Genomic DNA, 15591 nt, shown 5'->3' with positions numbered 1-15591 from the left:
AGGATCCCCAAGGACACATTGGACAGCGAGCTCGTCACTGGTATCAGACCCACCGGCCGTCCTTTTCTCCACTTTAAAGACGTCTGCAAACGCAGCATGAAGTCCTGTGACATTGATCACAAGTTGTGGGAGTCAGTTGCCAGCGATCGCCAGAGCTGGCGAGCAACCATAAAGGCGGGGCTAAAGCGTGGCGAGTGGAAGAGACTTAGCAGTTGGCAGGAAAAAAGACAGAAGCGCAAGGGGAGAGCCAACTGTGTAACAGCCCCGACAACCAATTTTATCTGAAGCACCTGTAGAAGAGTCTGTCACTCTAGAATTGACCTTTATAGCCACTCCAGGCGCTGCTCCACAAACCACTGACCACCTCCAGGCACTTACCCATTGTCTCGAGACAAGGAGGCCAAAGAAAGAAGAACTCAAAACATTGGAGGAAGATAAAATTATTTGGTTTAAATTGCATAATATACAGAGCAAGTGAATGGAGTATAGGCAGAATTAAAATAATTAACACTGCTAGATTAACTACCATTTCAACGGCTTAGATAAGATGCAGCTCCTCTGTATTTCTGAGGCTGATGTGTGTATCCTTCAAACCAGTTCCCCAGACAGTCACAGTAACTCTCTGAATCTGCTGAAGTTTGCTACAATGAATTTAAACAATAGGATTTGTTCTACACTGAATGCATTGCACTTTCATACAGTGAGGGATCCAAATCCTGCTTCCAAAAGTATACTAGCTAGATTAATAAAGATCCACCTGCTTCACCTACTATCATCCTGATAATTGCTTATTACGATAACGGAGGTGAATGGTCATATCAATCAATCCATTAATTAGTTTACAACAGACCCAGACATGACATTAAGAAAATCCAGTTGTAAACAGCTTTGGGAACCATAAGCCCACATACGTTTGACTTTTAATTACCCTCTGATGTGGCCTAGCAAGCCACTCAGTTGTATCAAAAAATTTTTCAAATAATGCACTGTATAACCACACAGATTTTCTCCCAATAACTACTGATGAACATTACATTCTGGTTTGTGTCCTCTAAAGTCACATTCCAACTTGCAGCCAGTTTGGGTCCTGGATTCTGCACCCCAGAATACATTGCACAGGCATATTATTTGATTGATTCCCACCTATGGGATTGGCAGCAGCAATTATCGTGCATCTGGCCTGCAGAGAGGTCACGATACCAGCCTTAGAGATGGAGATGCTCTGCTGTTCCATTGCCTCATGAATACTGGTCCTATCCTGTTCATTCATCTGAAAGTAAAAAAGTAGCGTCATTCATACATTTTGTCATCTTTCAAACGAGATGTTAAACCGAGACCCTGTTCGTCCCCTCAGGTGAATGTAAAAGATTCCACGACATTATATTTTTGTTGAAGAGCAGAGGAATTATTGCCAGTCTCCTGGACAATATTTACCCTTCAGTCATCATCATTAAAACAGATTATGTGGTCGTTATCACATTGCTGTTTGTGGGAGATTGTTGTGAGTAAATTGACTGTTGCATTTCCTACATTACAAAAGTGACTACACTTCAAAAAGTACTGCATTGGCTGTAAAGCACTTTGGGATGTTCCGTGCTACAAAGGTCACTCTGTAAATGCAAGTCTTTTTTTCAGTACCCATTTGAAACTTTCTACAGGAACCAAATGATCACAGGTTCGACTCCCAGCTTCTGTGGGGGTAGGCTCCAACTGGCCACAGCAACCCAATAATCTGCTGGTGCTCTCTGGGGAAGGAGGGTTGGGACGAGCCACAGTTCCAAGTCCAGATTTCTTTTGTGGACTCCTTGTAGAAGGCGCAGGATGTTTCTTTTGCTGTCCATTCTCAGGAAGGGCATTTATTGCCCATCCCTAGTTGCCTTTAAGAAAGTGGCCATATCCTGTCTGGAGCAGGTTTTGATGCAACTGACTGGCATGCTAGACCACTTCAGAAGGCAGCTGAGTCAATTACATTGGTGTAGCACTGGAGACACAGGCCGGACTGGGTAAGGAAAGCCGGTTTCCTTCCCTAACAGGACATCAGTGAAACAGTTGGCTTTTTACAACAATCTGATAGTTTTATCGCCACCAGCTTTTTCACTCCAGATTTCTTTTTAATCTGAATTCAAATGCTCAAATTGTCATGGTGGGATTTGAACACTCTCTCTCTGGGATTTGTGGTCCAGCAATAGTCACTACAATATCATACAGTAACTGGCAAGGATCAGATTAGGCTCAGGAGTGAATTACTCCTTCCAAAATAAAAAAAATCACCTGTAAAGAGTGCAAACTGGGAAAAGTTTATTTATTTTGTTTAGAGATACAGCACTGAAACAGGCCCTTCGGCCCACCGAGTCTGTGTCGACCAACAACCACCCATTTATACTAATCCTACATTAACCCCATATTCCCTACCACATCCCCACCATTCTCCTACCACCTACCTACACTAAGGGCAACTTATAATGGCCAATTTACCCATCAACCTGCAAGTCTTTGGCTGTGGGAGGAAACCAGAGCACCCGGCGGAAACCCATGCGGTCACAGGGAGAACTTGCAAATTTCACACAAGCAGTACCCAGAACTGAACCCGGGTCGCTGGAGCGGTGAGGCTGCAGTGCTAACCACTGCGTCTCTATGCCGCCCCATGATAGATGGCACTTCAGGAACTAGCCCTGAGCACAACTCAGTCTTTAGAAGCGGGGGTGGAGACCAAGAAAAGAGAAACTAAAATATTTGCAAGTGTGCCTTTTCTTACCTTGTCGAACTCATCTATGAGACAGACTCCTCTATCTGCTAACACCAGAGCACCAGCCTCCAAAGTCCATTCCCTGCTCACTGGGTTCCTCTGCACATAAGCAGTTAGGCCAACAGCAGAAGCACCTTGACCAGTGGTGAAGACTGCTCGACTGGAGACCTTCTCGGCATACTTCAGGAACTGTGATTTGGCTGTGCCCGGGTCACCACATAGCAGGACATTGATGTCCCCACGTACTTTGTGCTTTCCACCTGAAATCCAAACAATCAGAACGAGAGATTTGTTTAAAATCCTGAAAATAGCATCAAGGAAAATTTACAGTCTTCATTAATCTCCACTTCTGGAAAACCCAATACTCGGGGATACAAATGTGGAATAGTCACTCATAAATTCAAAAGCAAATTCAGGAGAACATTCTTTACTTAGAGAGTGGTTAGCATATGGAACTTGCTATCATAACATTGGGGCAAACAGCACAGATGCACTTAAGGGGAAGCGAGGAATAGAAGGATTTTCCAACAGGGTTAGATGAAACAGGGTGGGAGGAGGCTTGTGCGGTGCACACACAACACTGGAGATACATACATATATATAAACAAACGATGCACAGGACCAAGGGCAAAAAAGGATAGATGATCATTTTTATCATTAGCAATGCTAACTCTTGGAGAAAGGGGTTAAAAGGTGCACATTAAAAGGTATAGAAGGAGAAGATGCAATGGAACAAGCAGTGGTAATTAGATGACATCACAGTTGTGCTTTGGAAGATTGTAGAATGAAATGAAGCCTTACAATTTTTTTTTTTTTAACAGAACAGTGATTGAAATCAATGAATACACACACTGGAGGGTTTAAAAAAAAAGTACTGAACAATTTATAGAGCACCTTTAAATTTACAAAAATATCCCAAGTGCAATCTAAAAAAATGACACAGCCAAGTGAGGACATATTATGAGGGGTGATGAAAAGCTTGGTCAAAGAGGTGGGCTTTAAGGTTGAAGGTTAAGAGAAATGTGTTGAGACAGAGGGAAATAGGGAAGAGAACTCCAGAATGTGGCTCCTGGGCCATTTAACGCATGGCACCAATGTTACTAAGGAAGGTTAATTTCTTAGTAGATGTACCTACCTGGGTTTTTGGCTTCACCTCCAAACAGTGCTAGTGCGAGGCCTCTTTTTATGTCCTCATGACCATATATAGAAGGTGCCATGCTAGCAAAAATCTAAGTGAGGGGAGAAGCAGATGTTATAATCAAGAGGCCAACCACAAAAATCAGTTACAGCTGATGTTTAGCAAGTCTAATCCTTACACAATAACACCAGAGCCTTTCTGGTTAGTATCCAGTGGTGTTAAACGTCCCATCTATCTTAACCCAGTGCACAATAGGAATCCGCTTTACACACATCACACACAGACACAAGCAAAATAAACTTAAAAATTTATTCATGATCTTACACAACAGCAAATAATTTCAAAAAGGTACAGACTCCATGAATACCAGTGCTGGTACACAGGCACAGAACAATCTCACGATTACATTGATCTGAGTCACAATCACTCTTTTAACGCATAACGTACATCGTACTACAACCCAATTTGCTCCCATTTTTTCAAAAAAAAGTTAAGTTTAATTGCCTGAATAATCTTCAAATTTATATACAGCCAAACTTTTTGTGCTCTTCAGGCTGCTAATGCTGAGGATCAAAATATTTTTCTACTCTTGCTACTCAATATGAGCATCTTGGAGTAACAGGTCTAGTTTATTAAAGACCAGGAGCAGAGTATAACTTCTGAGATTTCTATCACTTCTGATAACATGGTGACACCATGTTAAACTCCCCACATGGGACATGGAGCATCCCACCCCCCCCCCCACAACTGGTTGGTGGATGCTCAATAAAGCCCAATCGTGTACATTACTATGCAAAGATCACAACCTCTTGATGCAACAAGGTGACTGTTTCATTTTTCACACCAGATTTCCAATGCCTTTTGGACTTGGGGCTAAATTGCATCTGGGTTGACTTGTTAGGCTTGGCTTTGTGCTGAAACCCATGAAACCAAATTTGTTAAGTGATCACTTACGTCATAGAACAGAAGGGGAGATGTTGGACCACACCTGATTATCAGGTGAAAAAACAAACATGAGGGTGGGTGGGGAAAAAAAATAAATTTTTGGTGGCAGTGTCTTGCACCTAATATTTTATGGAAGTAGATTTACTGCCTGTCAAAGTGACAGCTAGCAATATCCGAGTGTCCTGGTGTCAAGCAGGCCCCCATCTGCCAAGAATGAGGCATAATAATTTTGTCATATGAACATTGATTTTAAACTGCTACTGGAGTGATGAAAGGACTTGTTAAAAAAAAAACTCACCAGATACTTGGATGGAAAAACATTTTTGCATACTAACAAACAGTGCTTGGAGGGACAAAGGGGCTAACCCCTGCTCCAATTTAACTCACAATGGACATTGGCACCAGGTATTGTGTGTAAAAAGACACATTCCAGGGTCAGCTAAGACAAGAGAATCCACAAACAGACATGGTCAGACCAGCTAGTTACGTGACTAACTTGCTTGGCAACCTGGGTTTTTCTGAACTGTACAAAGAGTTTGAACTGAAAAAAAAAAGACTGTTTGCTCCTGGAGTGAGAAGTAGAGCATGGCTACCTGACCCAAACCTGATGGGACCAGACGACATTTGTTGGGTTCGGGTCGGGTCAGTCTTCCGGGTCCGCCATTCAGGCTCGGGTCGGGCCACATCAGACACACTATCACCACCTGCGGTACGTGGCTCCAATCTTGATGTCCTTTTTGGACTTGAAAGGTTGTTTAGTTACAGTTTTTTAAGCTTGTGCAGATAAGCAACAAAGTGAAAAACAGAAGCTAGGTTAACTGATGGTTGGTTCGGGGGAAAAAATGAGAGGACTCGGGCCGGATCGGATGTGGTTCTGTTGGGCTCAGGTTGGGTTTCATTTGCAGACCCGAACCGGCCTTTAGTGAGAAGCTCTCTCCTGTCTGCTCCCATCTCTTTCTCACAAGCCTCTGGACCCACTGAGGACACATGAATTTCAAGAGAAAAGTTTCCTGCATCAAATAAGGTTTAAGAATAAAACTGGGCCCCAACGAAAAGCAAGACCCATCTACAATCAAGGACTTTACAGCGAGCTTGAAGAACAGTAGCCAAAACCATCTTCAGATATTGCCTCAAACTTTTGCACTTCATTTCTTCTGTTCTTTTTTGTCTCTATCTGCGTATGCATGCTAGCGTGGGCGCGTCACGTATCCAACAAACAAAGAACAGTACAGCACAGGAACAGGCCATTCGGCCCTCCAAGCCTGCGCCGATCTTGATGCCTGTCTAAACTAAAACCTTCTGCACTTCCGGGGACCATATCCCTCTATTCCCATCCTATTCATATATTTGTCAAGATGCCTCTTAAACATTGCTATCGTACCTGCTTCCACCACCTCTCCCGGCAGCAAGTTCCAAGCACTCACCACCCTCTGTGTAAAGAACTTGCCTCACACATCCCCTCTAAACTTTGCCCCTCTCACCTTAAACCCATGTCCTAGTAACTGACTCTTCCACCCTGGGAAAAAGCTTCTGACTATCCACTCTGTCCATGCCGCTCATAACTTTGTAAACCTCTATCATGTCACCCCTCCACCTCCGTCGTTCCAGTGAAAACAATCAGAGTTTATCCAACCTCTCCTCATAGCTAATGCCCTCCAGACCAGGCAACATCCTGGTAAACCTCTTCTGTACCCTCTCCAAAGCCTACACGTCCTTCTGGTAGTGTGGCGACCAGAATTGCACGCAATATTCTAAGTGTAGCCTAACTAAGGTTCTGTACAGCTGCAGCATGACTTGCCAATTTTTATACTCTATGCCCCGACCGATGAAGGAAAGCATGCCATATGCCTTCTTGACTACCTTATCCACCTGTGTTGCCACTTTCAGTGACCTGTGGACCTGTACACCCAGATCTCTCTGCCTATCAATACTCCTAAGGGTTCTGTCATTTACTGTATACTTCCCACCTGTATTAGATCTTCCAAAATGCATTACCTCACATTTGTCCGGATTAAACTCCATCAGCCATTTCTCCGCCCAAGCCTCCAACCGATCGATATCCTGCTTTATCCTCTGACTATCCTCATCGCTATCCGCAACTCCACTAACCTTCGTGTCATCCGCAAACTTACTAACCAGACCAGCTACATTTTCCTCCAAATCATTTATATATAATACAAACAGCAAAGGTCCCAGCACTGATCCCGACAGAACATCACTAGTCACAGCCCTCCATTCAGAAAAGCACCCTTCCACTGCTACCCTCCGTCTTCCATGACCGAGCCAGTTCTGTATCCATCTTGCCAGCTCACCTCTAATCCCGTGTGACTTCACCTTTTGTACCAGTCTGCCATGAGACAGCATCCACTGCCCTTCTCTCATCAATCATCTTCGCCACTTCCTCAAAAAACTCGATCAAGTTGGTGAGACACGACCTCCCCTTCACAAAACCATGCTGCCTCTTGCTAATAAGTTCATTTGTTTCCAAATGGGAATAAATCCGGTCCCGAAGAATCCTCTCTAATAATTTCCGTACCACTGACATAAGGCTCACCGGCCTATAATTTCCTGGATTATCCTTGCTACCCTTCTTAAACAAAGGAACAACATTGGCTATTCTCCAGTCCTCTGGGACCTCACCTGTAGCCAATGGGGATACAATGATTTCTGTCAAGGCCCCAGCAATTTCCTCTCTTGCCTCCCTCAGTACTCTGGGGTAGATCCCATCAGGCCCTGGGGACTTATCTAACTTAATGCTTTGCAAGACGCCCAACACCTTCTCCTTTTTGATAACGACATGACCCAGACTATCTACACTCCCTTCCCTCGACTCATCATCCACCAAGTCCTTCTCTTTGGTGAATACTGATGCAAAGTACTCATTTAGTACCTTGCCCATTTCCTCTGACTCCACAAATAGATTCCCTGCTCGGTCCTGGAGTGGGCCAACCCTTTCCCTGGTTACCCTCTTGCTCTTTATATACATATAAAAAGCCTTGGGATTATCCTTAATCCTGTTTGCCAATGACTTTTCATGACCCCTCTTAGCCCTCCTGATTCCTTGCTTAAGTTCCTTCCTACTTTCTTTATATTCCTCAAGGGCTTCATCTGTTCCCAGCCTTCTAGCCCTTACGAATGCTTCCTTTTTCTTTTTGACTAGGCTCACAATATCCCCGTTATCCAAGGTTCCCGAAACTTGCCAAACTTATCCTTCTTCCTCACAGGAACATGCCGGTCCTGGATTCTAATCAACTGACGTTTGAAAGACTCCCACATGTCATATGTTGATGTACCCTCAAACAGCCGCCCCCAATCTAAATTCTCCAGTTCCTGCCTAACATTCTTATAATTATCCTTCCCCAATTTAGCACCTTCACCCGAGGACTACTCTTATCCTTTTCCACAAGTACCTTAAAACTTACGAAATTATGGTCACTGTTCCCAAAATGCTCCCCCTACTGAGACTTCGACCACTTGGCCGGGTTCATTCCCCAATACCAGGTCCAGTACGGTCCCTTCCCTAGTTGGACTATTTACATATTGTTTCAAGAAGCTCTCCTGGATGCTCCTTAAAAATTCTACCCCATTCAAGCCCCTAGCACTAAGTGAGTCCCAGTCAATATAGGGGAAGTTAAAAATCACCCACCACTACAACCCTGTTACGTTTACATCTTTCCAAAATCTGTCTACATATCTGCTCCTCTACCTCCCGCTAGCTGTTGGGAGGCCTGTAGTAAACCCCCAACATCGTGACTCCGTAGGCATTAACTGAATTAGAGTTTAAGTCTAATAAAGTTCAACCTATTTTCTTTAAGCCTAAGAAAACCTGCTTGGCTAGTTTCTTTGCCTTATAATTGGAAGTTAGTGAACAAGGATTCATTAAGGGAGCTAAAAAAAAAAGTGTTTAAAATTAAATCCTGTTACAGCAAGACCAGATGAAGGCTGAGAGGGAACCATAGACCCCTTTCTCACCTGGTTGTAACACCTGGACACCTGCTTGTAACAGATGCTCGGGTTCCTGAATATGCTAACCGGGGATAAATCCTGTTTTAAGACGCTGTGGCTGAATTCGGCATAAATAGAGCTCAGTTTTTCCTGGATCTAGAAGCCTAAAAGATGAGGCTACTAAAAAAAAACGTGTTTCTGACTTGCATTAATGAGGTTTCTGCTGCTGGCTCAATTACTCCTTCAGAGTATAAATATATAAAAGGCACTTGTATACATATTATAAATAACAAATACAAAAGAAAATAGGAGACTTATTTTTTCTTGCAGAAAATAAAACAGCACATTAATCAACTTTGGTAGTTTACTAAGAGGTTTTCCCTGAAGCCTTACCATCACAACACACACTCACCCTCTCTCCAATTCGCTCATCTTTAGAAAGGCCCACAATGGCCTTAATGTCTTCATCTGTAAGCTCACCAACAGCCACTTTATTGTCCTTCTTTGTGATATGATTTGCCATGATCACTGTAGCGAAGACTGGGAACCCATTGGCAGTATTGAGGGAACCATCATAATTATTGTGATATATGCCAGTGAGCTCCTGCAAGAACAGACAAGATAAGCAAACAAATCAATTACCCACCAGAATAACTGCAAATTAAAACACTTAAAAATTATATTTCCCTGTAACTGTTAAATGATTCCTTACACATTAGTACTTACCAAACCATGAAATGCAAATGAGGGAGATTCATTCAGCCCATTTGGGGATATTGGGGTGGGGTGGTGGTGTGAGGGAAGGGGGCAGGCCGTGGGAGTGGAGTTGAGTTAGATCAACCCTTGAATGGCAGAGTAGGCTTGAAGGGCCTACTCAGACTTACGTTCTTACTTGGATTAATCTTTTTTAAAAACCTGCATTCTCTGCCCCACTGCCATTAACTATTAGGACTTTAATCTCTGCTACAACACACTGGCAAAATACACTGGGAAAAGAATTCTTAAGTAACACATGTCAGGGTTAATACACTAATTCAGCCTCTTGATGCGTTACTAACTTTCAACATGATGCAGATGATTATTCCATAAAGTTTTATCTTTTTTTTAAATTTTATTTTATTTATTTTTTATTTAGAGATACAGCACTGAAACAGGCCCTTCGGTCCACTGAGTCTGTGCCGACCAACAACCACCCATTTATACTAACCCTACAGTAATCCCATATTCCCTATCACCTCCCTACACTAGGGGCAATTTACAACGGCCAATTTACCTATCACCTGCAAGTCTTACCTACCTCAAGGTGAACAGTGTAAGGGCCACATGAGGCCAAGGTCAGTTATTCTGCTGGTCTGACTGTCGTGGTAATGTTAATTTGGCACTGATTGCAGCTATACTGTGACCTGTTTACTTGAATTGGAGTAGAGTGTATTAACTCTTTAAACTAGGTGTAATGCTGGAACTGCCTCATGTAATCACAAAACATGTAATATAACTGGTGTATAAAGTGGACATCCTTTTAAAGTTGATTGGAAAAGAGAAGTGCTGATCCTCCAACAGTTACCATTTTTTGTATGATTCCCCATGTGTACACAGAAAGATTCTAAAACTTACTATTTCATCACCCGGTTTACAGCTGTCTACCAGGTCTGCAAGAAGAATCGCATCTTTTGAGCGTGGTAGCCTCCCGGCTGCAACCTTGCCTGGACTTTCCTGAATGGTGATCCTTTGGTAATTCTGGTACACAGTCTGAAGGGAAACAGAGACTGATCTGTAAACAGGATATCAACACAAGACCCATTTCACAGGAGGCATTAATCATATTCATATGGAAGAGCAGGTATAGGTTATGACAGTCAAGCTAAACAACATCAACTTACATTTTAACAGCATCTTTAAGACAGAAAAATAAGACATTTAAATGTCAGAAGAAAATATGATTTTTTTTGGTCTTCCACCATAATTTCTAACCAAATCAGTGTGCCGATTCTATTCAGTAGTTATTGAAAAAAAAGGGGGGGGGGGGGGGGGGGAAGTAACAAAAATGCTATGCCAGGAATGTCTAAGCTCTGTCTTCATGAGCCACATAGGTGTCGAGCTTGGAAGTTCAGGGGCCACAAATAGAACCAACATTGTTATTAATTTGCATAAATCTCAGGTGACGGTTACTTAGATTACCCATGTTCTGACTTCGGATTCATCCAATGATACGAGATCCCAAAGATCGGCTTTTTCCAAACCTCCGCCTCTCAAAATTCAAAAGTAACATACTGGCCAATGAGAAATGAGCAAATAGTACTAAGTTATTGGAGCTTTAAAGCACAGATTGCTGGAGGTCAATCCCACCTCCAAGGACACCTGGGTTTGGTGCAATGTGACAGTTCCTTGGTTGCTCGAACCCTGGAAATGCCATGCTGAGCTGGTCAAAGATGATTCATGTCAATTACTACCTTCAGTAATGTCCTGAAATTTGACTGATATAGAAATCAAAATTTAGATCAGAAATATGACAAAATTTACAATCTATAAAAGCACAACCTCACCCACACACATACATACACAAGAATAGATAGGTAGAAAAGGATAGACCCCTCCACTAATTGTCATACTTCGACTCCTGAAGAGACTGAACAAAACCTTTGGCTTGTATGGCTTAGTAAACATGACAATATCTAGAAAAGAGAAGACCGACAGGTGACTTGATAGAGGTCTTAAATTATGAAGGAGTTTGATAAGGTACGTGTAGAAATGTTTGAACTTGTGAAGGGGACCAAAACTAGGGGTCAGAAATATAAGACAGTCAGTCACTAATCAATCCAATAATGAACTCAAGAGAAATTTCTTGGAGTATTCACAGCACAAACAGGCCATTCGGCCCAACAGGCCCATCCACAAGCTTCCTGCCCCCTTTCTTCATCTAACCCCATCAAATTACCCTTCTATTCCTTTCTGCCACATGTGTTCATCTAGTTTCCCCTTGAATGCATCTATGCAAGTTGCCTCACTTCCTGTGGTAGTGAGTTCCACATTCCAAACAGCATGTTTAAAGATGACTTGCTTGGTGGTAAATGCATAAGGGAGAATGGAACAGCAGGTTATGCGGATAGCATTAGATTAATTAGATGAAGTAGGGTGGGAAGAGGCGCATATAGATCATAAACACTGACATAGAACAGTTGGGTCAAATGGCTTGAAAAAAAAGTGGTATGATCAGCATGTTATTCCACCTCTTGTGTAACTACCCAGAAGAGTAATTCAGCCAAAAGAGGGAGCTATTTTATGCAATACCCGATTAGAAGAACCAATGGATCACGTCAACATACCTCCTCCATGTTGATTTCAAATGGCCCTACAGACTGACACTCAGGACAAGAGCCTGGCTTCACTTCCTGGTTCTGGGACTGGAAGAACGGTCCCAGGATGAAGTTACACTTGTTACAGTTGTACTTGACCATGCTGAGCTGCGGCAGGACCCCTGTAGAGCTGGTGACCACCCCACTCGTCCGGATCAGCTGATTCAAATGAAGCTGTCTGTAATGAAAACAAAGAGGGGCTTTGAAGGTATTAGGACAAGTTGATAAGGCTGTTAACAAAGCATATAGGATCCTGGGCTTTTTAAATAGAGGCAAAGTACAAAAGCAAGGAAATTATGCCACACTTTTATAAATCACTAATTAGCCCTCAACTGGATTATGGTGTCCAATTCTGGACACCATGCTTTAGGAGGGACTATATAATCTGGGATTGTTCCCTTCAGAGCAGAGAAGGTTAAGGGGAGATATAAATACAGCCACTCAGAATTATGAAGGGTTGTTGTAGACCAGGAGATACTGTTTCCTCTGGCAAGAAAGTCACAGATTTAAGATAATTGACAAAAGAACCAGAAGGAAGATGAGACATTTTGAATGCACTGAGTTATGATCTGGAGTGTGCTGCCTGAAAAAGGGTGGTGGAAGCAGATTCAATAGTAACTTTTAATAGGGAATCAAATAAATATTTGATCTTATATTGATTCCCAGGAATGAGAGGGTTTTCCTATAAGGAAAGATTGAGTCAAACGGGCCTATGCTCTCAGAAGCTTAAAGAATGAGAGATGATCTCACTGAAACCTAAGATTCTGAGAGGGCTTGGCAGGGTAGATGCTGTGAGGTGGTTTCCTCTGGAATTAGGGGCCATAGTCTCAGGGTAAAGGGATGGCCATTTTAGATGGCTATGAGGAGAAATGTCTCCAGACACTTGTAAATCTTTGGAATCACTGCCAGAGGGCTGTGGACACTCAGTCATTATTTTCAAGGCTGAGTCATTAGATTTTTGGACTCTAAGAAAATGGAATTGGGTGGGAAACTGGAGTGAGAGCAAGCATCAGCCAAGATCTTAAATGGTACAGAAAGTTAGAGGGGCCATTTGGCCTACCCCTGCTCCTATTTCTTATATTCTTAAAAAGAAAAATTGGCAGGGCTATGGGGAAGGAGCAGTGTAGTGCAAGTAATTAGATAGATCTTTTTAGAGCCAGCACAGGTACAATGGACCGAATGGAGCCCTCTGTGCTGCATCATTCCATGACTGATGAGTTTGGGTTATCATATCATGTGAAAGACAGATTTTAACATACCATTTTTAGTCACATGCAAGAACTCTGAAGGCCTTGAATTCAAAAATACTTGAACTTGACAACCTGGGAAGAGGTTGCACTGTGATAAAAAGATTCAGTATTGAAGTTTGCGCCAAGTGAAATGCTCTTTGTGAGGCAGCAGTAGGAGCTAAAATTAGTCTCAGGAGTCATTGGTCGGATTAAGGAAAAAAACATTAGAACATTACAGCGCAGTACAGGCCCTTCGGCCCTCGATGTTGCGCCGACCATCTGACCTACACTATTCCATTTTCATCCATATGTCTATCCAATGACCACTTAAATGCCCTTAAAGTTGGCGAGTCTACTACTGTTGCAGGCAGGGCGTTCCACGCCCCTACTACTCTCTGCGTAAAGAAACTACCTCTGACATCTGTCCTATATCTTTCACCCCTCAACTTAAAGCTATGTCCCCTCGTGTTTGCCATCATCATCCGAGGAAAAAGACTCTCACTATCCACCCTATCTAACCCTCTGATTATCTTGTATGTCTCTATTAAGTCACCTCTCCTCCTCCTTCTCTCTAACGAAAACAACCCCAAGTCCCTCAGCCTTTCCTCGTAAGACCTTCCTTCCATACCAGGCAACATCCTAGTAAATCTCCTCTGCACCCTTTCCAAAGCTTCCACATCCTTCCTATAATGCGGTGACCAGAACTGCACGCAATACTCAAGGTGCGGCCTCACCAGAGTTTTGTACAGCTGCATCATGACCTCGTGGCTCCGAAACTCAATCCCCCTACTAATAAAAGCTAACACACCATATGCCTTCTTAACAGCCCTATTAACCTGGGTAGCAACTTTCAGGGATTTATGTACCTGGACACCAAGATCTCTCTGCTCAACTACACTAACAAGAATCTTCCCATTAGCCCAGTACTCTGCATTGCTGTTACTCCTTCCAAAGTGAATCACCTCACACTTCTCCGCATTAAACTCCATTTGCCATCTCTCAGCCCAGCTCTGCAGCCTATCTATGTCCCTCTGTACCCTACAACACCCTTCGACACTATCCACAACTCCACCGACCTTCGTGTCATCTGCAAATTTACTAACCCACCCTTCTACACCCTCATCCAGGTCATTTATAAAAATGACAAACAGCAGTGGCCCCAAAACAGAACCTTGCGGTACACCACTAGTAACTAAACTCCAGGATGAACATTTGCCATCAACCACCACCCTCTGTCTTCTTTCAGCTAGCCAATTTCTGATCCAAAGCTCTAAATCACCTTCAACCCCATACTTCCGTATTTTCTGCAATAGCCTACCGTGGGGAACCTTATCAAACGCCTTACTGAAATCCATATACACCACATCCACGGCTTTACCCTCATCCACCTGTTTGGTCACCTTCTCGAAAAACTCAATAAGGTTTGTGAGGCACGACCTACCTTTCACAAAACCATGCTGACTATCGCAAATGAACTTATTCTTTTCAAGATGATTATAAATCCTATCCCTTATAACCTTTTCCAACATTTTACCCACAACCGAAGTAAGAACAGGCATTATTACAAAACATTAGGCTCAGTGGAGGGGCATGCTGGTTGGGTGAGGGTATCACAGGGCTCAACTGTGACGCCCGTTCCAATTGACTAGCCTGTTGAACCCGCTGGGCTCAGCTCACAGAATAGCTGACAGCAAGCGAGAAAAAATGGTGAGGGAAAAGAGATACATCAAAGTGGTGCAGAATGATGTTGCAATTAACTAAATATGAAGTGAGAAGTCATCCAACTAAAATTAATGTTTTCTGTCAACTGAAATTAGAACTAATGTTCTTATGAAGGCTACAACTGAAACCAGTGATCAAAAGAGAGATGAGACCAAAAGAAGAATCTTGGACAAAAGTGATGGTAAATAGCCCACAAACCTTGTAAAAGAACGCCAACTGAAGCAGTCTCTTAGCTGTCATTTAAACTATTTACTGAACATTTCTTGAGAAGTTAAATAATTGACATTTTCAAACAAAAGTTTAAACTAAATTTTCAAATATGAAAAGCCAAAATTATTTTAAGAATGTCTATAAAAACTGCTCCTCCTCTTCTCCCTCCCCCTCCAATACTAACTAAGTGAATAGAAAAATTTAAGACTAAAAATAAAAGTCCAGAAGCAACAAAAAAAAAATTATAATTGCTCTGCTAAGTTGGGGTTAACTCTGACATGTGCCAATGTTATACTTGGCCTA

The 15591-nt window shown here is 42.7% G+C and overlaps 1 protein-coding gene across 1 annotated transcript in view; it reads right to left on the bottom strand.

Moving 5' to 3' along the window:
• mcm2 (minichromosome maintenance complex component 2) overlaps positions 1 to 15591 on the bottom strand; it is a 46005-nt gene that overhangs the window by 17727 nt on the left and 12687 nt on the right. Inside the window, exons 7-12 of the mRNA XM_068052146.1 lie at positions 12098 to 12305; positions 10389 to 10523; positions 9187 to 9378; positions 3882 to 3975; positions 2756 to 3006; positions 1144 to 1270 (exon numbers count right to left, since the gene is read on the bottom strand). Coding sequence (XP_067908247.1) covers positions 1144 to 1270; positions 2756 to 3006; positions 3882 to 3975; positions 9187 to 9378; positions 10389 to 10523; positions 12098 to 12305 — 1007 coding nt within the window. The remainder of the gene's footprint in view (positions 1 to 1143; positions 1271 to 2755; positions 3007 to 3881; positions 3976 to 9186; positions 9379 to 10388; positions 10524 to 12097; positions 12306 to 15591) is intronic.

Source organism: Heterodontus francisci, chromosome 19 (genome assembly GCF_036365525.1).
Source record: "Heterodontus francisci isolate sHetFra1 chromosome 19, sHetFra1.hap1, whole genome shotgun sequence".
Taxonomy (NCBI): domain Eukaryota; kingdom Metazoa; phylum Chordata; class Chondrichthyes; order Heterodontiformes; family Heterodontidae; genus Heterodontus; species Heterodontus francisci.
Note: the sequence above shows the minus strand (reverse complement) of the source record. Positions and strands in the feature narration are given on the sequence as shown.